Below are 27,406 nucleotides of genomic sequence, written 5' to 3'. Positions count from 1 at the left end.
CTAACGGGTGGTACGTTGTGTGAAAGATTAGACTGAGATGAAGGGGGTGATACAGTGTATGTGTTACAGGGAGAGCCATCAGGATTGTCATAGATTATAGTTTTTGTGTTTGGAGGCATGGATTGGGGGCGTCGTGTGCTGGCGTCATGTATATCTTTGCTGTAAATATTAACATGTAGAAGCTTTGTCCTCTGCACACAATATATAAACACTTATGTGGTTTGTTATATATGGCCTTCTTGGGGAGCGAAAGGGGAAGCATCTCTTCTGCACAAATCACAAACGCAGCTGCGTTACCGATGATAATCACGGGGCTTGGTTTTTTCGTTTTTAACTAACCCCCCCCCCCCCCCTTTTTTTTTTTTTTATATTTGAGTGATCAAATGGAGTCAGTGGCATCAGTGATTAGAAGAGATAGGAAGGTACCATTGTCACCAGTAATAGTTGATAGTGATAACCATTGTCGCCAATTGTAACGGGGTCTACCAAGCTGGGGTACCTCTTTCAGTACCACCCCGTGTTTCAGGAGGTCCACTCTGCTTTGGCTGGAGTCTGAATGAAGGACGCTTGCTGGAATTGCTTGGTTACATGGGCGCATATAAAAGATCACTGCTTCTCCACGTATTTCCAGTCTGACCACACTTTACTCACAGGACACAGAATATATCACACAGATACAGAGGGCAGGCCAATAGAAAAGCGGCAGGCCAGACATAAATTACAATAGCCGCAGGTGGCCGGAGCCTGCCGATTCTTACTGTGGGAATTACAAAGGTGGGGGGCAGACAAAAGGGGAATATCGTGTCCCCTCTGCCCAGGGGCGCAGCCTGTGGGCTGATATATTAGGGACATGCATCTCACATGGAGCCTATTATACATACATATAACTGCACAACATATTCTGGGTGCTGAGTGGTTCCGTAACACGTAACACCAATGATGGGAGTATACGAGGATCAGTAGTAGTATCAGGCTATGTGCACACGTATAATGGTCCACTGCGGACTTGATAAATCTGTAGGGCAAAAAACGCGTTTTTGCTGCAGATTAATTGCGGATTTACCGCGTTTTTTCTGCTAATTTCACTGCGGTTTTACAACTGCGGTTTTCTATAGGAGCCGCTGTAAAACCGCTGCGGAATCCCCAGAAAGAATTGACATGCTGTGGAATGTAAACCTCTGCGTTTCCGCGCGTTTTTTTCCGCAGCATGTACACAGCGTGTTGTTTCCCATAGGTTTACATTGTAATGTAAACATGGGAAACTGCTGCGGACCTGCAGCTGCGGAAACGCAGCGTTTTCCGCATCGTGTGCACGTACCCTCAGGGTTTGGGCTCACGCTCATCAGCGTAAATAAAATCGATTTTGTTCCTGAAAAGTAGGATAAGTGTCAAGTACAATGCGATTTTTCTCACCTAGCATCCGGATGACATGCGTATGCAAAGCGTTTTTAACATCAGCTTTTACATACAGTAATTCTGTCATTTCAAGCTAGCTTACTAATAAAACAATCTTATATACAGATAGAAACCTATGTCACTGAGATATCTTTAATTGTCGTACACAAAATCTAGTCTATGCCCTGATCTGTGGTTGTAATAAGATTTATGTTGGACAGACTACTCAAGAACTGCATCGTAGGATTCAACAACACGTCTCTAATATCTCTACGGCCAGGACTGATCGAGACAAGGGTAAGCAGATTACCTCGGTGGCACCTCATTTTTTGGACCACCACAATGGTACCCCCAGAACCCTTAGGGTTATGGGTTTGGAGGGGGTTTCCTTGAATATCAGGGGTGGTAGACTAACGGATGAACTCCTGAGAAGAGAATCCCGTTGGATTTACAAACTGAACAGTTTATCACCTGGTGGGCTGAATGAAGAGCATTTGAATACGGGCTACTATAAAAGATTGTAATGATTTTGGTGCCACTGATATATTTGTTGACCACCACTTACACAGTCTTTCTGGTTTGGGAGGTGGCTAACTGAACTTTGTCTGTTTAGTTATTTTTTCCTTTTTATCGTTTTTCCTTTTTATCGTTTTTCCTCTTCTTTTAGAGCTTGCATCAGCTTGGAATACTTAGTCTTCGGAGTGCATGGAGCACCATCTCCTGGCTTCCTGAAGAACGACAAGATTAACTCCAAAAGATTCTGCTAAAAACTCTGCCTTAATTTTATATGGACATCTATTGGACTATTTGAATAATATCGCTTGGAATTTATATAAATGGTGTTTTTTTTGTTTTTGTTTTTTGCTACATATATTATATCTCTATATCCCTTTAGATATAGCATAAACAATATATGCTCAGGTCACCTTTAACTTATATGCATGCTGGGTCTTCCCCCACAGGTATTGATTGGATCTTCCGATCATTGAGGTTTATTCTTTCAGCCTCCCTGTATTTTTTTGCACATTTTTTGTACTCAAGTGGGTAGAGGGTGTTATTGCATTCTAGTTATAGCAGGCACCCATTCCTGCTCCACAGAATAGGATAGGAGCTGTATTTTAGATACGATGATTGGGAATGTATTTACCTACTCTTTATTGCATGCACTTGGGGTTTGGTAATCATGATTTGAACATCTGATTATAAATATGTAGTATTTGTATAGCACCATAATTATCTACCTATAAAAGGTTCTTAAATAGCCACTCTAGCTGCAGCAGTTGCTTTCCTGATATTGTACAGGACAAGTTTATACCAATGGTCGTTCACATTTTGGTTGACTCGGCTGGGTGTACGTTTTGACAAACCTAGTATTGTATGGAGGTTAAATTCCTCCTTTATGTCCGTCCGGCCATAACTGTACCTTTTTTAAGTCATTTCTCCGCCTATCTTTGATTGCGCATGCGCACCCCTTGGTAACATCCAAGTATGGTATGCTGCAAACACAACTTTTGCGAAGATCTTTTTAGTAAAACTGGGCACACTTTTTTAATATATATTGTCTGGGCAGGTATGCAGCGTTTGGAGTAGATACCCATCGCACTGCACATATTGGAAACCTCTTGTTTCCTCCTGATGGATTTATAAATGCATCTTGGTAGTCATGGCAATCCGCCCGCATGCGGAGTCTGCTAGTTAGGTTGCCGTTTTGGCAAGGAACTTTACATCTGCGTACTGGCGATTATAATATACGTCTCTGTCACGTATCCTTTTGGTGGTGCCGCCCAATACACATAGTTTTTGTGTGTTCTTTGCGATTTGCAGCGGAGACCTACCGTGCTATACGTAATGACCCAATTGGGCGGATTATCTTAGGCTACGTTCACACTAGCGTTGTGCGCCGCTGCGTCGGCAACGCATGCAAAAACGCTGCGTAGTTTTTTGCCGAAAATCGGACGCAAGAAAAATGCAACTTGTTGCGTTTTCTTGGTCCGACGCTTGCGGCAAAAAAGACGCATGCGTCGCACAACGCAACAAACAAAAACGCATGCGTCCCCCATGTAAAATATAGGGGCGCATGACGCGTGCGTCGCCGCTGCGTCGCCCGACGCACACTAGCATAACGCTAGTGTGAACGTTACCTTACAGCCCTAGTATTGTTTGGAGGTCAAACTCCTACTTGTTTGTCCGGATACAATTGTACCTTTGCACATCATACCTCCGCCTCTCTAGACTGCACATGCGCAATATCTTACTTCTTGCCTAAATATGGAATGTTGTAATTACAACTTTTGTTAAGATCGTTTGAGCAGATTTGTGCACATTCTAATTTGTATAGTTGAGGTAGGGATATAGGGTTCATGGTTGACATTTACCGCACTGCACAGAGTGGAAATGCTCGGTCACCTCTCTATTTACTTGTAAATGCGTCCTGGTTGTTATAGCAACCTGCCTGCATGCGCAGTGCGTTGGAGTTAGGCTGGACAGTCAGCTTGGCATCTGCGCACTGGGCAATATAAGATGCCGCTTTGACATATATTCTCTTTATGTTGCCGCCTGATCCACATAGCATTTGTGTTGGCTTATGTGGCTTATAGCGGTGACTTATCGTACTATACGATACTCTATACTATACATTTTGCCCACCCACAAATATGCTTGGGTTGTCATGGTGACCCATTTCGCTGGACTACGCATGCGCAGTGCATTAGATAGGGTGTCTGGCGCCTGTGCATTGGTGATTACAACACGCTGGACTGACACACTTCCTTTGGCTTTTGCCGCCATCATGCTGCACACCTGGTATGTAATACTGATTTTTAGAATGAAGTATTTAAATGATGACTTCACCACAAAGTGACTGTGGACCTTGAGGAAAACGCTTTAAGCGTCGATACGCGTAGGTCACACATTGCGCTAGTCTGCCTTGTCATCTAGTAAGGTGACCCTGTCTGATGGTGGGGTAGGTAAGATATCGGGTCTCTAGGTGTTGCTTACTCTGAGAGACTTACTTAGGTCTATTACGCCCTTTTAGATACTAAAATATCCCCACCAACTTGTATGACAGATTGCCTTATAAGTTTGCATGCTACTTGTACATTTAATAGGATATTGGGACATTGAATCTATTTGAAGTTTTGTATTGATAGAAGACACAGCATGCTTATAATGCTTGACCCGTACCATCTTTCATGTGGTCACACTCTAAGAATGGTATTCATAAATGTGGTATAGACTATGTTCTTTTGAGTATTTAACTTGTATACTGTATGGACCCCTATCTCCTACTATTGTTTATGGGAGTTTTTAATTGTTTTTAAATTACAGTTTTCTTTGTGTGGTGTTGTCTAAAATAATAAAAAAATTTGGTATATTTTTGTACCTAAACTATTGGTGTGGTGATCCCATTTGTATGATGCTGGTTCTTTTCTTCATGTAGTGTCGGTTTACATAGACATGCATCAGGTGATCCTCCCCCCCTCTTATTTGAGTTGGATGGTGCCCGCTCAACCTATACTTTTGTATATGTCATTGAGATATATAATCAGTGCAGTGCTTGTGTAGCTTTCTATACATTTATTTAAAATAAAATGGCGTGGGGTTCCCCTCATTTTTCGTAACCCGCTGAGGGAAAGCTGACCTCTGGGGGCTGATGTTTATAGTCTGGGAAGGGGGTAATTAACAGTAGCTTCCCAGGCTATTAATATTAGTTCCCAGCGGTCTACTTAGCCTTTACTGGTTAATTTCCCCCCAAAAAATGACATGGCGGTCCCCCCTATTAATACCCAGCAACGTTTAGGCAGACAGCAGCAGGTTGATATTAATAGCCTAGGAAGGGGCCATGGATATTGGCTCTCTCCCAGGGTAAGAACATTAGCCCTCAGCCGCCCCAGAAATTTTGCATCCATTAAATGCACCAGTACTAGTGCTTAGCTTCAGCTCTTCACACTTGCCCTTTTTCCCACGCACCGTGCAGTAACGTCATTGAGGTGAACAGAGTTTATCTATGAAGTCCAGTCACCTTACTGACGTCAGCACTTCGTACTGAAACTGCATTCGCACACGCAGCTCAGTGTCTCCTGGATGCAGGGCTGAGTGGTAGTATCATGCCACAGCACAGCAATATATCCAGATGTAGCTAAGTTGGGCTCTTCACAGACAAATGGAATGCTGTGTTTTATTATTTTTAATTTTACATTAAAATTGGTAAAATAAAAGGGTGGGGGAGTTATTTAAATTAAACGACTTTACTTGGTTTGTGTCTTTATTACATTTGACTACGGGGTTTGTAATGGGGGTGTCTTATAGATACCTCTCCATTACTAACTCCAAGGGCTTGAGGTCAGCTGACATCAAGCCCAAAACTATAACCCCACTTTCCACCGCACCAGGGCAAGTTTAAGGATTGAACGCTAAACATCAGAATTGACGCATCTAATAGATGCACCATTTCTGGAGCAGCTGTCCTTAGTCTGGGAGGGAGAAAATTTCCATGGCCCCTTCCATTAATGTCTGCCCACATGTGTCTGCCTAGCCTTTGCTGGTTATTAATTATAGGAGGAACTCCACATAATCTTTTTGAGGGGTCACCCCTTGTTAAAAACCAGTAAAGGATTAGATGACAGCTTGGAGCTGATATTAATAGCATGGGAAGCTCAATGTTTATTACCCCATTTCCACACTAAACATCAGCCTCCAGCTGTCGGCTTTTCCTCAGCTGGTAAAGAATAATATTTGGAACTCCACAACACTTTTTTTTCATTCAAAATACATTACTTCTATTCTGACAGTACACGCTGTAAATTTACTGTACTCGGCTGATGAAAAGTTGGGTTTCCTATTAGATGGGTACGTAAAAATCTCACTTCACATGCATGGTCTGTGTCCCGGACAATGTTTTTCCTCGCACTGACTTGCATTGATGAGTCTCATCCAATATACGCGGCCACTTGTAGCATGCTGCAATTTTTTTCTCAGTCCGATCCGAGCCGAGAAAAAAATTGCAGATGAACACAATCATTGACTAACATTAGAGTGCAATCTGATTTTTTTTTTTCTTTTTATCATCAGACTGCACTTGTCCGTTTGAAATGTAGATGAGTATGAGCTCTTAAGGTGGGTTACTATTTTCACTGGTGATGTGGATGAAGGGGGTCACCATTGTCATCAGCGCTCAGGATGTGCAGTGGGATCCGCATTGTCACTATTGATTGGAAAGGATGGAAGGGTCACCATTGTTACTGGTGATGGTCGATAGTTAACTGTTGTTAATACAGGGGGGAGGGGTCAGGTGTGTTAGCAAAGTTTGGGAGGATCACTATTTTTACCAGTAATTGGATGGGAAGATCAGTGGGCTCACCAGTGATTGGAAGGTATGGAATTGTCACTATTTTCATTAATGAAGGTGGGGTTGAGAGGTCAGCAGTTTAACCAGTTATTGGAATGAATGGGGGAATCCATTGTCACCAGTGATTAGAGAGTATGTAAGGATCACCATCTTAATTAATGATGGGGTTGTTGGGGGGCAGCAGTGTTCAAGTGACTGGAATGGATGAGGTCTCCATAGTCACCGTTGACGGGAAGGTCAGTGGTGTCACCAGTGATAGTAGATGACCATTGTGACCAGTATTTGGAACAGATGGGCAGTCAGCCATTCCATCAGTGATAGGCTGGGTTGGAGGGGAGAAACGGCAGTGTTAGGGCAACCTGATATAACTGTAATAATATTGGGTTGAGGGCTAATGGTCATATATGTGATATAGTGGCCATTTGGTCTTCTCTCTGGAGGAATCTTCTGTGAAATGTTTCTTTGATGCCCGGACGTCATCAACTCTTTGTCGTGAAGTTAATCAGGTTTTCCTACATCTGGACAGAGTCAGCAGAGATGATGTGACTGCGACGCTCATCTGGAAATGGTCATCGTATGACTCCTCATTATATTCTATCCAGAATCACATTACCAGGGACCACTGCGGGAAAAGTAATGGCCAATACACATCGGGCTTCTCACAGATTTCCATTTCTAAAGGTGAAGGTCTATGTCACTAGTGACTTATCAAACATGGAAGCTGCCTGAGACCCTGAGGTTAATCTTACACAAGACAATATCCCCCCAAATGTCTTGTAATTGTTCCTTTAAGTGAACGTTCACAAGGACTGATGCTGTATATAAATGGATGGGTCCTGCTAGATCATGGTAGTGTGATGTCATACAGAGACATGATGTGTCCTGCCTTTATGTTGGTGATGTGACATCTTATGTAGATAGGAAGAAGTTGTCCTTCCTGTATTGAGGAATTTTGTCAAATGGAGTCATGATTGGTGTGTGCCTGTATGTTAGTGGTGTGATGTCATATGGAGACATGATGGATGTGTCCTATTTCATGTTGGTATGGTGTCATATGGAGACATAATAGCTGTGCCCTGCTCGTTTCATGCTGGTGTGATGTCATATAAATACATGATATATGTATTCTTGCTGTACCTTGGTGGTGTGATGTCATATGGAGATATAATAGAGGTGTCCTGCTTGTATCATGTTGTGATTGATCCTCCTCCTTCTTCACAACTCATAGATGCAGAAATGTTATAGGTGATAATCGCAGGTCTTCTCATCATTTCTCCCCACCTTTCCTTTCATCAGTGCTGATTGAGTGGTCAAGCTATGTCCCTAGTCATGGAAACAGCAGGGGTCATCAGTGATTAAAAGAGGCGGTCACCATTGTCATCTTTGATTTGGGAGCATTCAGTAATTATAGACAACTTTATATAACTGGAATGACTCTGGGTTGTTGGCAGTAGTCTTCAATGTGTTATGGTGACCACTAGGTCTTCTCTCTGGATGAAACTTCTGTTAAATGTTCCTTGATGGCTGGACATGATCAGTCCCTTCGCCCTGAGGATAATCAAGTTTCCTTGCATCTGGACAGAGTCAGTAAAGATGTCACTGCGATGTTCATATGGAAAGTCATCGTGCAACTTCCTCTTCATTATTTTCTGTCTGTAATCACATTACCAGGGGCCACATGTTAACCCACTGTGAGAAGTGAGATGGTGAATTGAGAAGAAGTTCCACACAGGTATTAATGACTAAAAGGTCTCAGGAGTTCACCGCTATGTCAGCAGTGATTTGTGTCCTGAGGTCCATCTCACGTTAAACCCCATACTACGCCACTCGTTCTGTAATTGTCCTCCATGTTCAGTTTTGTATGCTCATAAGTTACAGGTTAATATGAAATGCGTTTTAGGCTCCTCGGCCCTGAGGCTAGGTAAAAACTATGATGGATCTGGTGAACCGCAGTAACTTATTACCAGAAACATTGAGGGATGGCAGGAGAAAAGTGAAAGTTAAATAAGGCCCTGCACTTCCATTTGAAGGTGATGATCATGACTGGTGACAACTTGGATACTGCGCCAGAAAATACCATGTGTTCCAGCCACATATGCACACGTCCCTTGTATCTGAGGAAGAGTAGACATTTTCTTTCCCTTGATGATCTCTTCTGAAGCCCTGTGATTTGCAGCTACCACCCCATAGTATAATTTCTCCCAATAGGATCTCCTGTTTGAACTAGGAGAAATAAAAAGCAAGAGGCGCTCCCTGTGTTACATCGAGGGCAACAGGTGAGTTGGAGGGTTGGTCGCTCACCTGAGCAGGATGTGCGCAAGATAAATATCACGGTCCTATGTATAGGATGCGGTGATTCCGCCTGTGTTCAATGAACACAGGCAGAATCACCGCGCGTACAAAAGGGGGCAGGGCTTTGGACAGAGCGGGGTATCCGCTGCGTCCAAAGCGTCGGCCATTCCAGCACGTGGAAACATAACCTTAGTTTTTCTTTACGAAGCCCTCCTGCTCACCACTCATTACTAGTTATGAACAAATATACTCGTTACTCGAGATTTCCTGAGCACGCTCGGGTGACCTCCGAGTATTTTTTTTTATGGAGAAACGTGTTGAGGCAATGACAATAGCGTCATATGGTTAAGCACCTTTTTTCTGTTTAGCCCTATGTACCCGCCTGCACTATTGTTAGTTATATGGTCCTTAATCATATTAAACTATTTACAATCCTAGGGATAGTCGATGAGGAGCGTGGGTGCCACTGTCACTATAACTCTAGGGCGACAACCTTTGTGGGTAGGCAGGTATATATCAATTAGGGTCTAATACATAGGGATAAATGGCCCTCAAGTGATTGACCTATTGTTTATCAAAGTAGTTTTGATTTGCATTGTGCCAGCTTATGATTTGAGGGTGTCACCCTTTGGTAATTTGTTTGTGTTTCTTTTTTTTTATGCATATCAATAAATATTAGAATTTTTAAGGGGATATTGATCACCTATTCTAATGATAAGGATATCAGATCAGTGGAGAACCAACACATGGCTCTCCAACCGATCAGCCGTTACCATAAACGGTGCACGGAGCAGAAAACCACCATCCGAACATACTTTTTATTGGCCACTCCCGGGTACTACAGATCAGCTCCTAATATTTTAAGATGAGCCGATTTTCAATATCCAAGGGGTGCTGGATCCCACCAATATATGGATGATGTATCCTAGGATAGGTCATCAATATAAGTGTAGTTTGAGGACACCTTTATCTTCTACGGGTAAGTCTTGAGAGCATGCTCAGTGTCATGAAGTGCAAAAAAGGAGAAAAATGTGAGCAATCTAATCTACATCATCAACAGTACATTGAGCATGCTTGGCATCATGTACCTTGGTCACGGTGCAGCAAGGGGGAGAAAGTGAGGTGTCATTAGGAATCTACCCCTGAGAACAATAACAAGTCTTTTTGTAATGATCAGACTGAGCAACATTTGTGATTTAATATTCATTATTAAACATTACAAGGACATGGATTCCATTCTCCACAAAGAGGAAATAAAAAACAGAGCAGCCGAAGAGCCCCGAACACGTCTGACCAACGCGAACACGTGTGACACATATTGCATATATTGATGATAACAGTCCCGTCACGAGACGCTCTCTCCCTCCACGTTATTGGCTACAAGGGTCTCCTCATTTCCAGCTCCGCTCTGCTGTCCAAAGGACGAGTCCACATTCTTCGGAGGATGTAGGACCACACATCATGGGACTTAAAAACAATCAGAAATTGAACTTTTCACATTAAAGAAATGAAATTCACTCGATTGTTGTCAGAAAACCACTCTGTAGTTGCTGGTGTGACGCCAGACTTCACATGTTATCACTTACTGCTGTGTACATCCACAACATATGCCCCAAGGTGCCTCGCGTGTCAGTGGCCAAACACATGCCCGTGATTCACTGGAACTATTGAAATCAATGCGACATGGGGAGCCCTGTGCCATGGGACGGTGTGGCTCCTCTGGGAGGCAGCACAGGACTTCTGCACTGCAGGCTTCTACATTGTAGACTAAAGTCTTGGCCCCATTCACGAGTTCCACCTGGGGCCCTCGATATGCAACGAAAAATGCAGCAATTGGATATCGTCTATCTGGTCTTCGTTGTGTGTGCATTGTGACTGCAGACATTAAACGATTTCTTAACATCACCTCACAAGGAAACAGAAAACACCACATATGTCTGCGGCCATGTTGGCGACACATTGTAACGACTCACATCGCAGTTTTTATATTCTTTATATATAGATTATGTAAAATAAAATTTGAATGACTATGTAAAAAAATAAATCTTTTGTTACCTCGGCTGCGAGAACTGAAATCCGATGACCTTCAGGGAATTTGGTACCACTTGTCTACTTTGTGACTGTTGGCCCCACCTCATCATCCTCTAGGTGACCTCTGGCCCTTGAGGTGACTATGGGCTCCGTTTCTCCATCCTCTTTGTGACCTGTGACCACTGCCCCTTAGTTTCCTTTGAATCAACTTACAATGCAACTTACAATATATATCTGATCTTTGGCCGCCATTAGTTCCGACTTGACTGTGTGACAACTGGGGCCCCTCTGTGTAACCACTGATTCCCCTTCCCTATTATTAGTCTCAAATCCTCTACCTTCAGCTGGTTTCCTGCTTGACCACTGACACTTCCACTGTGACCATTAATTCTGCCCCTACCCCTTCATTTTCTGCATAAATACTGGCCCTCCCCTGTCACCTTTGTGTGAGACCATTAATAACGTTTGTATACTCTCTCAGACCACAGACATCTCTTCTTTCTTCTGCATGATCAGTAGCCCTTGGTCTTTCTACTTATCTTGGCTTGTTTTGGTTTTGTGTGCAGGACACACTGGGGAGTTGGTCAGTTGCTTTGTACTTTATGGCTTGGATACAGACTCCTTTTAAGAATTTCATGGTTACCTTTGGGAAGTAGCCACATTTGACTAGTTCCATATTCCGTAAACATGGAACTTTCCTCCTGCTTTACTTACCCTGCACTGACCTTAGTCAGGGTCAAGACAAGGGTAGGTGGAATAGGTGTGCAATTAGGTGGATGTTTTATTTGCACAGCCAATTGTACGCTGGTAAAGCTGTAGATATGGGTAGCTAGTGAGAACTGGCCGATAATGAGCCCAAGGAGTATTCACAAGAACACTCAATTCTGATCACTGGGACGCCAGCGATTTGCTAAAATGTTTGTTCGTTGGTTTATTGCGTCTTACATGCAGCTTTGAAGATTATGGTTGATGCCCAAGTAAATAGAAATGTGCTGCCATTCGCCCCCATACAGTTTACATTGTCGATTGCTGCTCATCATGGACAGAAATCTGTCCGTGGAAGTCTACACCAAAAAAGGGTATAACAATGGTATTGTGAGTGCAGCTCTAAATGTGACTAGAGTATAATATATGATGTAAGAGCAGAACTGTGATTGCAGCCCTGGATATGACTGATGTAGGGCAGCTTGGTTGCTCAGTGGTTAGCGTTGGATCTTTGCAGCGCTGGAGTCCTGGGTTCAAATCCCACCAAGAACAACATCTGCAAAGAGTTTGTGTGGTCTCCGTGTGTTTGCTTGGGTTTCCTCTCACACTCAAAAGCCATTTTGATATGGAATTTACATTGTGAGCCCTAATGGGGACAGTGCTGATGTCGATGTCTGTACAGCAGTGTTGAATCAATGGCGCAGTATAAGCAAATAAATTAATATAAAGGCTCATTTAGACGAGACGATAATCGGGAATTAATGCTTGTTTGCCAATTTATCTGCTTGTATCAAGATGCCAACACACAATGAATGAGCAAATATTCATTGGGTGATTTGATCACTCATGCCGGCAATAAAATCTTTATGTGTATACAAGGAATGTGCTGCCTATGACATTCTATGCACACATATTGTTTTGTGTGCATAGAAGACTGGAGTGACTCCCTGATGAAGCAACATGTGAAACGCGCGTTGGAGTGTGGGGTGGCAGCGCCAGCACATGCAGCATGAACTCAGGTTAGTACTATTTCCTTTTACTCTTATTGAGATATACCTTTATATTACCGTACATTGCACTATGCACTTTTCTTGCCGGCAACGTTGTATATAATGATTATTGACTGTATATTTTAATGATTATCAATAAATAATACATATATATATATATATATATATATATATATATATATATATATCACCGTGTACTGCACTTTATACTGTTGAAATTATGCTTCATTCATTGGTTACACTCTTATTTGTTCATACTGTGGAGTTTTATTTTCCAATATTTATATATGATATATACTGATCACAAATAGTGCTGTATGTGCTGACTTGCTCCCCTTGGTTTTTGCTATATGTTTTCTTTTTATCATGTTCTGTCAAATGTTTTTTTTTTTATATTTTTGTCCTTATTGGTGTTTCTACCTAAATAAATAAAGTCTGGTTGACCTGTCTGAATAAGCCATCAATCGACCACCGATCGGCTTGGTTGAAGCCAGGTGGCGATCATTTAACAACCGCGGTCGGCAAGTGAAAATGCTTAAGACATGACGTAACAATGGTAGGTAAGGATCACAAGAGCGTATATTCTCTCATCAGAGAGAATCAGGTCGACTATGTCAATCACACTCTGATCAGGGTGTGATCATAGTGTGATCCAATTTTCTCGGATGAGGAGAAAATAAGGAAACAAAAACTTCTCCATCTTCTCCATTCTGACAGTCCATTAAAATTGTACTACATTCAGATGTCATCTGAGTACAGTCTGATATTTTCCAGAGACTCATTAACTTGCATGGCCGAGTGTGATTCGAGTATCGGATCAAACTCAGGCATGCTGTGATTTTTTTTGGACATATGTACGGTCCCAGAGAATAACATTAGTCAGTGTGCAAACCAATGTTTTGTTGGATTGCACTTGGACCAAAAATACGGCCATGTGCATGAGCCAGTATTGTGAGTGCAGCATTGGAGGATAGTGAAAGTTGAGTGTATGGTAAGTAAAGCAGAGGATTTCACCACATATAGGTCATCATATCTGGTGCTGAGAAGTGCCAGAATTTTAGAACATCCGGTTGTCTATATGTCCCAAGATTTCCTATAGCAGTGCTCACTGCACGGGGCGATTTTCATATTGCTGGCACTTGGTGGTTGCCACTTATGGATGTGCCTATCCTTCAGAAAACTAGAACTAATGAGAAGATTTCTGTGTGCTTTGTGTAAGAGATCTCTCTACTCATTACATAGAGATAGAGGTGGATAAGGAGGCAGGTGGTCTCTCCCAGGAAGTCTCTATCATCATTACCCAGAGAGCACCGCACATCCATAGGCAGGGGCCGAGAGGTGGAGAAGGTGGGACTGTACTTGTCACTGGAATCATTTAAAATTTTAGAAAATTAAAGGAGTTAGTTTGAGAGCCGCAGAACCCACTGTACAATAGCAGCACAAGGGCCCCAGCGTAATGGGTGGAATGTTGGGGGCCACTCTTAGTAGTCATTCCTTACGAAAGAACATAGAGGCACAAATGAAGGGGACTATTATTTAAAGTGCTGCGGCTCCAGCTCCTCTAGCCGACAGTGTGCAAAAAATGAGAAAAAGAAAAACATCCCTAGATATGAAGGACTCGTGCAGCTACAGATGTAAAAAAAAACGTGACGAGGACCCTCAGCTCTAGAACACACGGGCTCTAGAACATTCCACGAGAAATGCTGAACGATAGTAACAGCAGGAGAAAGAGCAATGCACAGTACAATCTCCTACCAGTGACGACAACTGGTGGAACTCACCATGAGTGAGCTTGAAAGACAGCGGAGGAGCTCAGCCATGTGCTCCCCAGAAATGTGGTGTCCAATAACCACAGTGAGATGTTTCAATAACAGATCCCTTCACCATGAATGAACGCAGTGTATACAATGACATAAAGAGCAGGACATCTTAACTAGGGTATTTTTGGTCACAATGGCTTTCAAGAAAGAAGTTCAGTAAAGGAGATCAAATCAGTCAAAGTTGTCAGTGCCATCTCCAGCATGGTGCAGACCAGCCATCAGTCAGTGTGAGAGGAGGCCATGCAGAAGCTCATGGTGCATGTATGAACATTCCTGCCTGTGTCACATCCTGGGCTCGTGTGTGTGTGAACGTCCACCTCCACCTGGTAACACATGGACCTCTGGTGAAATATGGTTGTCCATCTTGACAGGCTCCTTATTCCCCCGGCTACTTCCAGTAATCCCTTCTGAAGAGTAAATGCAGTTGTGTCCTAGGAACCGTGAAGAAGTCGCAAGAGCGACGCTCTCGAGGTGATTCTTTTCTGTTCTGTGAAGGGTCTCCCTTTGTTTTCGATGACCACTATTTGTTATGTTAAATTTTGGGCTCATAGTGCCCAGCAACTGTTTGGAGGGACAAGAATCTAAGCCATCAAGCAGCTGACCCTCATCATCTGTGTCTGCATCTATGTACTTATTTACATTAGCATCATGAAAAGTAAAAGCTATTGCCATGTGTTTTTCAGGAGACCTGGACGGCGTTCTTGCACTAGCCGTTGTGTACTGAGACGTTTCAGGACTACGAATGGACTGCTCAGAGAAGTAAGTGCTATCTAACTTTCCCTGCCCCAGTCTGTGCTCGGAAGGGGTCATTATGTTCGGTGAAGGTACTAATGTCCGCGTGTCACCTTCCAAAAAGTTGACCTTCAAAGATCTTAGCATGAGAGGGTTTTTCATTTTAACCAGACTTTTTGGACTTTCTAAAATATATGCCGAATGGCGATTCCTCTCAGCCCTTGGGCTGATTTGAGTGAAGCTTTCACCACTGATATCCATGGACAGTGGCCGATCACTAGGTGTGTCTTGTCCTGAATTTATGTTTGTTTTGTATGGCAAAATTGCCATTGGACTGTGTGAAAACCTGCTAGATTCTGGAAAGTCAGCAGTGCAACTTATAAAGCTGTCTATGCTGGACATGCTCCTCATATCAATGATGCCCTCCTTGTGAGTGGTGAGCAGTGGTATAGGTGGGCAAGGGATGTGTCCCATTTCCAGCTCTTCTGCCTTTTTTCCAGACTGGTTGGAGTCTTTGGAGTTGAGGACTGGTTGGGACTGAGTTTTTGCCATTTTATTGTAGATATCCTCCAACTGCTGAACATTGAGATGTTGTGGACTGGAACAAGAGCGGGTCTTTTCTGGAGAGGCTTGTTCTTTTGCATCAAAAGACTTGTTAGAACTTGTTTCGGATAGGGTTCTCTTTGTCCATTTCCACTTGCTGGGGGATAAATGGTTATCCTGCACCTTCTCTTTCTTTCCTGTATCATCTTCAGTCTTTTCAACCACTACATCCATTAGTTCTATGCTGCGGGCAAAGGCATCTTTCATGTTCATGGAAACGATGCTGCCGTTGCGCTTCGCCCTTTCCAGAGCTTCTCGACGTTTAATGGCTTTTTCCTGACGTTTCTGTTCTTTGTAGAACTCTGAGAAATTATTTACAATGATAGGAATTGGAAGGGCGATCACCAGCACACCAGCAATGCAACACAACCCACCAACTATCTTACCCAGCAGAGTTTTTGGGTAGATGTCGCCATAGCCCACTGTGGTCATGGTGATGGTAGCCCACCAGAAGGATGCTGGGATGCTTTTGAATTTTGTATCATCCTCGTCCTTTTCTGCAAAGAAAACCAAACTAGAAAAGATCATGATTCCCATAGCTAAGAACAGAATGAGAAGCCCAAGTTCGTTGTAGCTCCTTCGTAATGTGAACCCTAACGACTGTAGCCCCGTTGAATGTCTGGCCAGTTTCAGGATTCGCAATATCCTCATGATGCGGAAAATTTGGACCACCCGTCTCACATTCTGGAACTGAAGTACACTTTTGTTTGATTCTGTGAGAAATATTGTGACATAGTACGGGAGGATTGCTAAAAGGTCAATGACATTAAGTGGTCCCTTAAAAAACTTCCATTTGTTAGGCGACGACAGAAATCTCAGCAAGTACTCCATTGTAAACCAAGCGATACAGACTGCTTCCACATGTGCCAACTGGGGGTTGTCTGTCGTTTGCCCAAACTCATCGATACCTTGTAGATCTGGAAGGGTGTTTAGTGACAAGGCAATTGTAGATAAGACGATGAATAGGATAGAAATGATTGCCAATATCTGCAACAAAAACAGAGAAGAGAAGATTAGTCACAATTTGTTTTAGTAAATTGGACACCGTATGAACTGATGACTAAAGACGATGGAAGAGCATATGAACTAACAAGCGTATAAACTGACGAGTATGTGAACTGGAAAAGCAAGTAAGCAGATGAGTGTGTGAACTAATGGATGTCTAAACTTATTATGACAGTAGGAAGAGCAGAACATATGAACTGATAACTAGTAATAAATGGGTTATGTACTGATAAATGTCAGAAGTGTCAGGCATATGAACAACTTAATGTATAAACAAATTGTGTGAACAGAAAATTGTTAAGAAATTATTAACTGTTGGATCTGACAGGAGTATGAGCAAAAGACTGTTGGAGCTGAAGGGTGTATGAACTCAAATCTGTTGGAATTGCTGGGTGTATAACTGATATCTGTTGGACTTGATGGGTGTATGAACTTATTTCTGTTGGAAGTGACTGATGTATTAATTGATATCTGTTGGCACTTGTAAGTGTATGAGCTGATGACTGTTACAACTGACAGGTATACAAGATGATATCTTTTGGTACTGGTGGGGGTAGGAACTAATATCTTTTGAAACTTATTGGTTAACTAGAAAAACATAATGTAACAACAGGGAAAAATAATCTAATGTGTAACATGTAATCCCTTAAAAGACAAAAACTTTAATTTTAGATAATTTAAAAAAAAAAAAACCTTTCCCAGTGCAGACAAAAAATAAAGTGAGATCTATAACAATAACCTAGCAATATCCCTGTGCTTAACTGCTGTCCCTTCCTAGCAGTGGAGGTTGGCACCCTGATAGAAACGTTTTTTTGGCGCCCCCACTCCGCGGCGGCTGTCCCCAACTAGCCCTAATTTAGTCCTACCATGCTATAGGTTGGTAAACAAAAAGCAGTATACTGTAAAGAAATGAAGGGAAAGTACTTATTGCTAAAAGGTCATTGTACAAAATTAGATACCATAGTCCAGCAGGGTGCTAGCCTCTCAAAAATATAGCCACACAAAAGGATCAAAATCCCACAGTATGAATATACATCAAATACATTTTATGGCTACTAAACAATTTAAGTGGGACCTATACCCCGCCGGGAGAAATCATATAACCAATGGATAGTTGGTTCAACAGCCTGGTTCAAATAATAATCAACTGTCCATCATAATTCGCATCAAGACATAAAGATAAACAGATTTGATGGACTTTGATGAGCAATTGAAAGAAAGCATATCTGGGTGTTATCCCAAAGAGAACTTAGCTTCCCGCCACAGCCTCGACGCGTTTCCCCGTCATACGGTTCATCAGGAGGCAAAATATGGAACCAGCTACTCCACAGATGCTGGCGTCACGATTGAGAGACAGACCTGTATAGACCTATCTGGAGCCAGTTTAAATAATCCAAGATGGATTCCAAAGACCAAATACGGCTACCTATTGAAGGTGCGCCCCTATTCCCAGAATGCACCAGTTTGTGATAATAAAGTCCCTGAATTGACTCATATAATTGTAAAATGTCCATACATCCACGCCCATCCCCAAGTGGCGCGGCCATACAGGATCACTAATCAATATATTTAAATTGGAAAGGACCAGATACCTGAAGTCTCAGTATGCGTTCCAAGCCTGGAAAGATATGACGACACTTCCTGTTTAAAGAGGCTGGATAGGCGCTATTGCGCTGAGCATGTATCGCTTACTTCAAGACGCATCTTGTGCTGAAGTCTAATGTTGTCCCATGGCGCTGAGCGCAGATAGCTAACCCCAGGAAACATCCTACGCACGCGCTGGAGTCTGTTATCGTTACACGGCCGGGAGTGCGCAGCGCCCCATCTCAAATTGCTGGCGCTGTACACAGAAACCACCAACAGGTGGTATAAATTACGGTAAGTGTCCAAAAATACTGGCGGAGTATAGATAAATACATACCACATCATACCCACTATTATTGATTGCTAACAGAGCGATATATTTAGATATCCACATGAATATATGTCAAATAATTACCCAATTACGCACTACGTTATTAATATGTGCAGCATAATATAATTTATTGCACATTTTCTTGCATATCCGCAAGCACAGTGCAATGTCCAGAATTAAATTTAAGATGGTATATATCATAAATGGACAGGGTAGCTCCTAGAGGGAGCCTCTCTGTACTAATTACAAAGATACAATATTTTACCACAGACATCTTGTATCTGAACCTTGGCAGATTTTATGGGGAATAAGAGATGTATTTTTTGCCTGCACTGGGAAAGGTGTTTTTTTTTTTTAATTATCTAAAATTTAAGTTTTTGTCTTTTAAGGGATTACATGTTACACATTAGATTATTTTTCCCTGTTGTTACATTATATGTTTTTCTAGTTAATTGATTTAATCTGGAATGGCTGGTTTCCTGTCGGGCCCTATCAACACCGAATCATGGGCACAGGATGCGAATATAGTCTTTTCAACTAGTGACATTCCGCTTGAGGATACAGAGAACCCATCTCTGAAGAATCTTTTCAGAGATATTTATTTATGCTACAAAGACAACATAAAATCTTGGTGGGAGATAAAAGGATTAGAAAACTATATTAAAAACAAAATAGTACCAAGGGGTCTACGCATTGCGATTAGACCCTCCCCCCGGACCGCAAACCCCACTGTGTTGGCAGCATGGACTAAAGAGTCAATTGACTCCTCTGTTCGTTTTATGCAGATTTTGCTGACAGAGGAGAAAAAAGGTTTTTGAGGAGTCCAGTTAATCTACTAATCGAACAGGTGCATAAATTAAAATCCGACCCTGATTACGCTAGACGGGAAAATTTTCTGCAGACATAAATAGAAAAATTCCAAAATAGATTAAAAGAGAGGAAACATTCACAGTTTACAAGGGACCTGGGCGAATTCAAGTAGAATAAGGCGTATGATTATCAAACCCAAAATACTGTAGAAATATCCTCATCCGACATTGATACATTGGACACTCAGCGGTCGGAACAGGGTCTTACCTCCTATCCTGACAGAGTTTCCATCAATAGATGGCGTGCACCCAAAAACCAACACAGGCAAAAAGAAAGGGGGAGGGGAAGGGGGGCAAGGGGACCCCAGGGCACTACACCGGTGGCACCATCACAAATGTTTTCATCCTTACCTTCCTCATCGTCTTTTTTAGACAAAAAAAAGTCAGTATATTACGATCTGAGGAAAAGGCCCCTGTAACACAAGGTCAGATAAGGTTCTGCAAAACGAAATTAATTTTGTCCCAACAAACCCCTTTAACTGTTTTAATTGGGTAAAAGATGTCAATTTATTCGGACGTAACCTAAAATGGAAATAGTTTTTTCAGAAACATGACTGGGAACAATGTAGGGAACAAGGCCTTACTGAGGATGATCTTGAAGGCTATCAAGCCCTGGTTGGTCTTTTACATGAGAATGAGAGGATCAGGGGCCAAGGGCCTTTCACCAATTTAAAGAGAAAAAGTAAAAAAATGCCACCAAGCAATGATGTTGCCAGTGTTGATATTTTTATCAAACTGGTCGAGGCTGATTTATGCAAAATCCCTAATAACAATCTAAGGAGGGAGAATAACTTAACTACAAGTGAGTCCTTGGCCTTAAAGAAACTGGAAAAAAATGCTGAAAATGAAAAAAATCATCGGATAAAGGCGGTAATCTGGTGATCATGGACCACCCAATATATCTGGAAATGTGTGGTTTGCTCCTGAATGATAAGGAAGCTTATGAAATACTACCGGGGGATCCAACAAAAAGTTTTTCCGACGATTTGTTATGCATTTTTAATCTATCTCTAGAAAAAAGGCTAACATCACAGAATGAATATACCTTCCTTGCTCCCGTCACTCCAGTCGTACCATCTTTTTGTCCCCTCCCAAAAGTCCACAAGGGCCTAAACCTCCTAAAGGGTCGCCCCATTGTGGCTGGTATTGATTCTTTATCCCAGAATGTTGGTGTATACATAGATCAAATCTTGAGACCATTTGTGCTGTCACTGCCAACATACGTAAGGGACACTTCTCATTTATTGGGTTTGCTGCAGGTTTTTGCTGTGGAGCCCCACATCAAGCTGGCATCTATTGATGTCGAGGCGCTGTACAGCAGCATCCCACACGACATCGGCATGCAGACAGTGGATCACTTTCTAAAAACTAGAGCGGAAGAATGTGTTGATCATAATAAATTCATTAGACAGCTTCTTCTCTTTACCCTCACTAGAAATTACTTCATCTTTAACAGGAAATACTTCCACCAGCTCAGGGGTACGGCTATGGGGAGCCCTTGTGCTCCCACGTATGCCAACCTATTCCTGGGCTTGTGGGGGGAAACCTATATATTTCCCGAGGAAGAGAGATGGTGGCAGCCCTATATCTGCCTCTGGGCGAGATACATTGATGATATATTGATTCTGTGGTCTGGCCCAGAGGCAGGCTTCAACTGCTTCTTGGAGATTAATGTGAACGACATCGGCATGAGATTCACATCTGAATGTCAGGAACAAAGCATCGCATTCTTGGACCTCATGATCACAAAGAATCGTGGGGGAGGGGTTAGCACCCATACTTACCGTAAACCTACGGCGACAAATAGCTTTTTACAGTGCAAAGTCATCATCCTGTACGGTGTACCCCTTACGTGTGGTATACCTAAGGGGCAGTTTTTGCAAATTACAAGAAACTGCTCTGATACTGATGTGTTTAAACAGCAGGCCAGAGATCTGCACCATAGATTTAAAGAGAGAGGCTACCCCACTGATGTTCTGGCCAAATCATATAACAAGGAACTTAGAGAGGATAGATGTGTACTCCTTAAAGAAAAAACTGCCCCAAGGGATGCCTCGGGCCTGGTTAGACTGATTGGGACCTATGACAGTCAATCCGACAGGGTGTATCAAATTATGAAAAAGCACTGGGGGGGAGGGGGTATTGTTGGAGGATCCAGGCCTAAAAGATGTTATTTCACCAGCACCCAGAATTACATACAGGAGGGGGAGATCAATTGGTGATAGGCTGGTGCATAGTCTCTATCAAAAGCCTCAAAAAGCAGGCACATGGCTGGATAGAAAACCGATTGGATTCTTTAGATGCGGTAACTACTCTAGGTGTCAGTATGTATCACAGTATAAGTGGTTTACCAGTGCGGCTAATAGAAAACGATTCTACATATGGGACTTTGGAAACTGTAGGTCTGTGGGGGTGGTCTATAAAGCTACCTGTTCATGTCCTTTGGACTATGTTGGGAAAACTGGCAGGGAGCTTAGTATCAGGATTGGCGAGCACTTGGGGATACTAGAAACAAGAGGGACACCCCGATTCCTCGTCACATGAATCAGGTACATGGGGGACGTCAGGAGGAGATCTCCTTTTGTATGATTGAATTGGTGAAACCAAAATCAAGGGGAGGAGACTGATAAAGCCATTCTGAAACGAGAGACAGAATGGATTTTTAGGATACAATCAGTGTCACCGCGGGGGTTGAATGAAACCCTCACATATACATGGTTTATGTAAAAATCGCTATTCACTATGCCCTCTATTGCATCTTGGATGGACTATACTCTCTCCTCTGTTCTATAGGGTTGCAGATCTGGGACCTGGACTTGGAACCCATTCCCTGATCTTGATGTTATATCAAGTGTCAATTATGACTTTAGAATTCATTTTATCTCTTATTCCCCATAAAATCTGCCAAGGTTCAGATACAAGATGTCTGTGGTAAAATATTGTATCTTTGTAATTAGTACGGAGAGGGCCCCTCTAGGAGCTACCCTGTCAATTTATAATATATACCATCTTAAATTTAATTCTGGACATTGCACTGTGCTTGCGGATATGCAAGAAAATGTGCAATAAATTATATTATGCTGCACATATTAATAACGTAGTGCGTAATTGGGTAATTATTTGACATATATTCATGTGGATATCTAAATATATCGCTCTGTTAGCAATCGATAATAATAATAATGGGTATTATGTGGTATGTATTTATCTATACTCCGCCAGTATTTGTGGACACTTAATTTATACCACCTCTTGGTTGTTTCTGTGTACAGCGCCGGCAATTTGAGATGGGGCGCTGTGCACTCCCGGCCGTGTAACAATAATAGACTCCAGCGCGTGCGCAGGATTTTTCCTGGGGTTAGCTATCTGCGCTCAGCGCCGAGGGACAACATTAGACTTCGGCGCAAGATGCGTCTTGAAGTAAGCAATAAATGCTCAGCGCAATAGCGCCTATCCAGCCTCTTTAAACAGGAAGTGTTGTCATATCTGTTTACGTAATTGCGCCAGACGGCGTGCGTTCCAGGCTTGGAACGCATACTGAGACTTCAGGTATCTGGTCCTTTCCAATTTAAATATATTGATTAGTGATCCTGTATGGCCGCGCCACTTGGGGATGGGCGTGGATATATGGACATTTTACGATTATATGAGTCATTTCAAGGACTTTATCATCATAATAACTGGTGCATTCTGGGAATAGGGGCGCGCCTCCCATAGGTGGCCGTGATTGGTCTTTGGAATCCATCTTGGATTATTTAAACTGGCCCCAGATAGGTCTATACAGGTCTGTCTCTCAATCGTGACGCCTGCATCTATGGAGAAGCTGGTTCCATATTTTGCCTGATGAACCGTATGACGGGGAAACGCGTCGAGGCTGTGGCGGGAAGCTAAGTTCTCTTTGGGATAACACCCAGATATGCTTTCTTTCAATATGATTCCTCCCGGCGGGGTATAGGTCCCACTTAAATTGTGCAGTAGCCATAAAAAATTTTGATGTATATTTACAGTATACTGTGGGATTTTGATCCTATTGTGTGGCTATATTTTTGAGAGTCTAGCACCCTGCTGGACTACGGTATCTAATTTTGTACAATGACCTTTTAGCAATAAGTACTTTCCCTTCATTTCTTTATACTGCTTTTTGTTTTCCAACCTAAAGCATGGTAGGACTAAATTAGGGCTAGTCGGGGACAGCCGCCGTGGAGTGGGGGCGCCAAAAAAAACGTTTCTATCAGGGTGCCAACCTCCACTGCTAGGAAGGGACAGCAGTTAAGCACAGGGATATTGCTAGGTTATTGTTATAGATCTCACTTTATTTTTTGTCTGCACTGGTAAAGGTGTTTTTTTTTTAATTATCTAAAATTAAAGTTTTTGTCTTTTAAGGGATTACATGAAACTTATGGGTGTATGAACTAATGATTTTTTAAACCTATGGGTGTATGAGCTGATGATTGTTGGAACTTATGGGTGTATGAGCTGATGATTGATGGAACTTATGGGTGTATGAGCTGATGATTATTGGAACTTATGGATGTATGAGCTGATGATTGATGGAACTTATGGGTTTATGAGCTGATGATTGTTGAAACTTATGGGTGTATGAGTTGATGATTGTTGGAACTTATGGGTGTATGAGCTGATGATTATTGGAACTTATGGGTGTATGAGCTGATGATTGATGGAACTTATGGGTTTATGAGCTGATGATTGTTGAAACTTATGGGTGTAGGAGCTGATTTTTGGAACTTATGGGTGTATGAGCTGATGATTAATGGAACTTATGGGCGTATGAGCTGATGATTGTTGGAACTTATGGGTGTATGACCTGATGATTAATGGAACTTATGGGTTTATGAACTGATGATTGTTGAAAATTATGGGTGTATGAGCTGATGATTGTTGGAACTTATAGGTGTATGAGCTGATGATTAATGGAACTTATGGGTGTATGAGCTGATGATTGTTGGAACTTATGGGTGTATGAGCTGATGATTGTTGGAACTTATGGGTTTATGAGCTGATGATTGTTGAAACTTATGGGTGTATGAGCTGATGATTGTTGGAACTTATGGGTGTATGAGCTGATGATTATTGGAACTTATGGGTGTATGAGCTGATGATTGATGGAACTTATGGGTTTATGAGCTGATGATTGTTGAAACTTATGGGTGTAGGAGCTGATTTTTGGAACTTATGGGTGTATGAGCTGATGATTAATGGAACTTATGGGCGTATGAGCTGATGATTGTTGGAACTTATGGGTGTATGACCTGATGATTAATGGAACTTATGGGTTTATGAACTGATGATTGTTGAAAATTATGGGTGTATGAGCTGATGATTGTTGGAACTTATAGGTGTATGAGCTGATGATTAATGGAACTTATGGGTGTATGAGCTGATGATTGTTGGAACTTATGGGTGTATGAGCTGATGATTGTTGGAACTTATGGGTTTATGAGCTGATGATTGTTGAAACTTATGGGTGTATGAGCTGATGATTATTGGAACTTATGGGTGTATGAGCTGATGATTATTGGAACTTATGGGTGTATGAGCTGATGATTGATGGAACTTATGGGTTTATGAGCTGATGATTGTTGAAACTTATGGGTGTATGAGCTGATTTTTGGAACTTATGGGTGTATGAGCTGATGATTAATGGAACTTATGGGCGTATGAGCTGATGATTGTTGGAACTTATGGGTGTATGACCTGATTGTTGGAACTTATGCGTGTATGAGCTGATGATTGTTGAAACTTATGGGTGTATGAGCTGATGATCGTTGGAACTTATGGGTGTATGAACTGATGATTAATGGAACTTATGGGTTTATGAACTGATGATTGTTGGAACTTATGGGTGTATGAGCTGATGAACTTATGGGTGTATGAGCCGATAATTGTTAGAAGTTATGGGTGTGTGAACTGATATCTATTGAAATTGAGGGATGTATGAACTGATATCTGTTGGTTCAGATGCGTTTATGAACTAATGACTGATCGAACAGAAGGAAGTATGAATAGATGACTGTTAGAAATGAAGAGTGTTTGGAAATTATGACTGTTGCAACCGATTGGTGTATGAACTGATAACTGTTGCTACTGACAGGTGTATGAAGTTATGACTGTATGAACTGATGGATGTATAAAGTGATAACTGTTGCAACCGATTGGTGTATGAACCAGGGCTGTGGAGTCGGAGTCGCAGTCATGGAGTCCGGAGCCCATTTTGGTGGAGTCGGTGTCATGGAAATTGAGGAGTCGGAGTTGGAGGTTTGGCTTACCGACTCCACAGCCCTGGTATGAACTGATGACTGTTGCAACCAAAGGGGGTATGAAGAGATGACTACTAAAACTAGATGGTGTATGAACTGCAGAGTACTGGAAATGAAGTGTGTATGAACTGAATGGAGTTGAAACTGAAGGGTGTTTGAAATTGATGACTGTTGCAGCCGATGGGTGATACTGTTGCTACTGACAGGTGCATTAACTGATGACAGGTGTATGAAGTGATCAGTGTATAAACTTATAACTACACAATTGAAAAGAGGGACTATAAGGAAAGCACACCACCAGCCTCAGGGCTAGTAAAATCACTCTACTAGCAACCCCCCCCCCCACGCACACACACACACACACACACACGCACGTACGCACGCACGCATGCACGCACACACCAAATTTCTCAGCTATTTTCTGGTCAGAGTTCAGTTAATACTGTATTATTGTTAATGGGACTACCTCTCCCACATCAATCTTACATGATGAACCACCATAGGAGACCAGGGATCTTTAGACTTGATCATGTTATTTTTGTTCCCCGTGGTGGACATTAATTATAAAATGCCTACATGTGACTGAAAACTAACATATTAAGGTCATGGAGCGGTCAGGTGTGAGCTACTCTGCTCTCAGCAGGAACACAGTAAATATTACACCTACTGTATATCATGTCTGCAAGTGATTAATCAAACGGGGTGGGGAGTCACTGTACAACCTTGTGAACAAGCATGTGGAGCCTTCAATGCAAGGGAAGCATGTGTGTTCTGGGCACTCCTAGTCTCCATTTATGTAAGCCCTGTATCTGCAGCTTATAACATTAAAGGGGTTGTCTAGATTAGAAAACCCATTTTCAAATACCCTATTAGGAGGTGTTCCTTGAGTCAGGATCCTCATCCCTTGGTCAGTGAAGGCCCCCCTCTGGTGGACTTGTCTTGTTCTGCATCACACACAACTCATTGCACACTTCAGTTTTCCTATGGTGGCGCTGCAGGGAAACAAAACATTTGTTGCCATTTTTTCCCCAAAGATTGCAGCCAACCATGGGAAGGTCCAGGGGGAATAGTTTGTAATCAGCGAAATACCATTTTAACAAGTAGCGATTGTCCTAAGTAGAGAACATTTTATAATCTTGCCTAGGTGTGCCACCACCTCTCCACAGGTCTATGTTCAGCGAAGGTCACAGCTGCCCATCTACCTCTCTAGCAATTACTAAAGCAAGCTGACACAATATGGAGCAATTTTCAGGTTTCCCCCGTAGAAGCAAACGCAGAAAAATAGAGCACGAATGTCCCAAACAACATAATGTATAAAAAATTCATTTATTGAAAAAATCAGATAAAAGGTATTCAAAATTTATATGTACATACTAAGTGCATCAAGAGACTTAAGCGGAGGAG

General features: G+C 42.2%; 1 protein-coding gene and 1 long non-coding RNA gene across 2 annotated transcripts in view; one reads left to right on the top strand and one right to left on the bottom strand.

Moving 5' to 3' along the window:
• The first annotated feature begins 379 nt into the window (after positions 1-379).
• Positions 380-4,785, top strand: LOC138664273 (uncharacterized). Its single transcript, XR_011318319.1, has 2 exons — positions 380-1,692; positions 2,063-4,785. It is a non-coding gene; the product is annotated as an uncharacterized lncRNA (long non-coding RNA).
• An 8,395-nt stretch (positions 4,786-13,180) lies between these two features.
• Positions 13,181-27,406, bottom strand: part of KCNB1 (potassium voltage-gated channel subfamily B member 1) — a 175,997-nt gene continuing 161,771 nt past the window's right edge. The window contains exon 3 of the mRNA XM_069750821.1: positions 13,181-16,922. Within this exon, the coding sequence (XP_069606922.1) occupies positions 14,883-16,922 (2,040 nt within the window). The 3' untranslated portion in view covers positions 13,181-14,882. The remainder of the gene's footprint in view (positions 16,923-27,406) is intronic.

Source organism: Ranitomeya imitator, chromosome 2 (assembly GCF_032444005.1).
Source record: "Ranitomeya imitator isolate aRanImi1 chromosome 2, aRanImi1.pri, whole genome shotgun sequence".
Taxonomy (NCBI): domain Eukaryota; kingdom Metazoa; phylum Chordata; class Amphibia; order Anura; family Dendrobatidae; genus Ranitomeya; species Ranitomeya imitator.
Note: the sequence above shows the minus strand (reverse complement) of the source record. Positions and strands in the feature narration are given on the sequence as shown.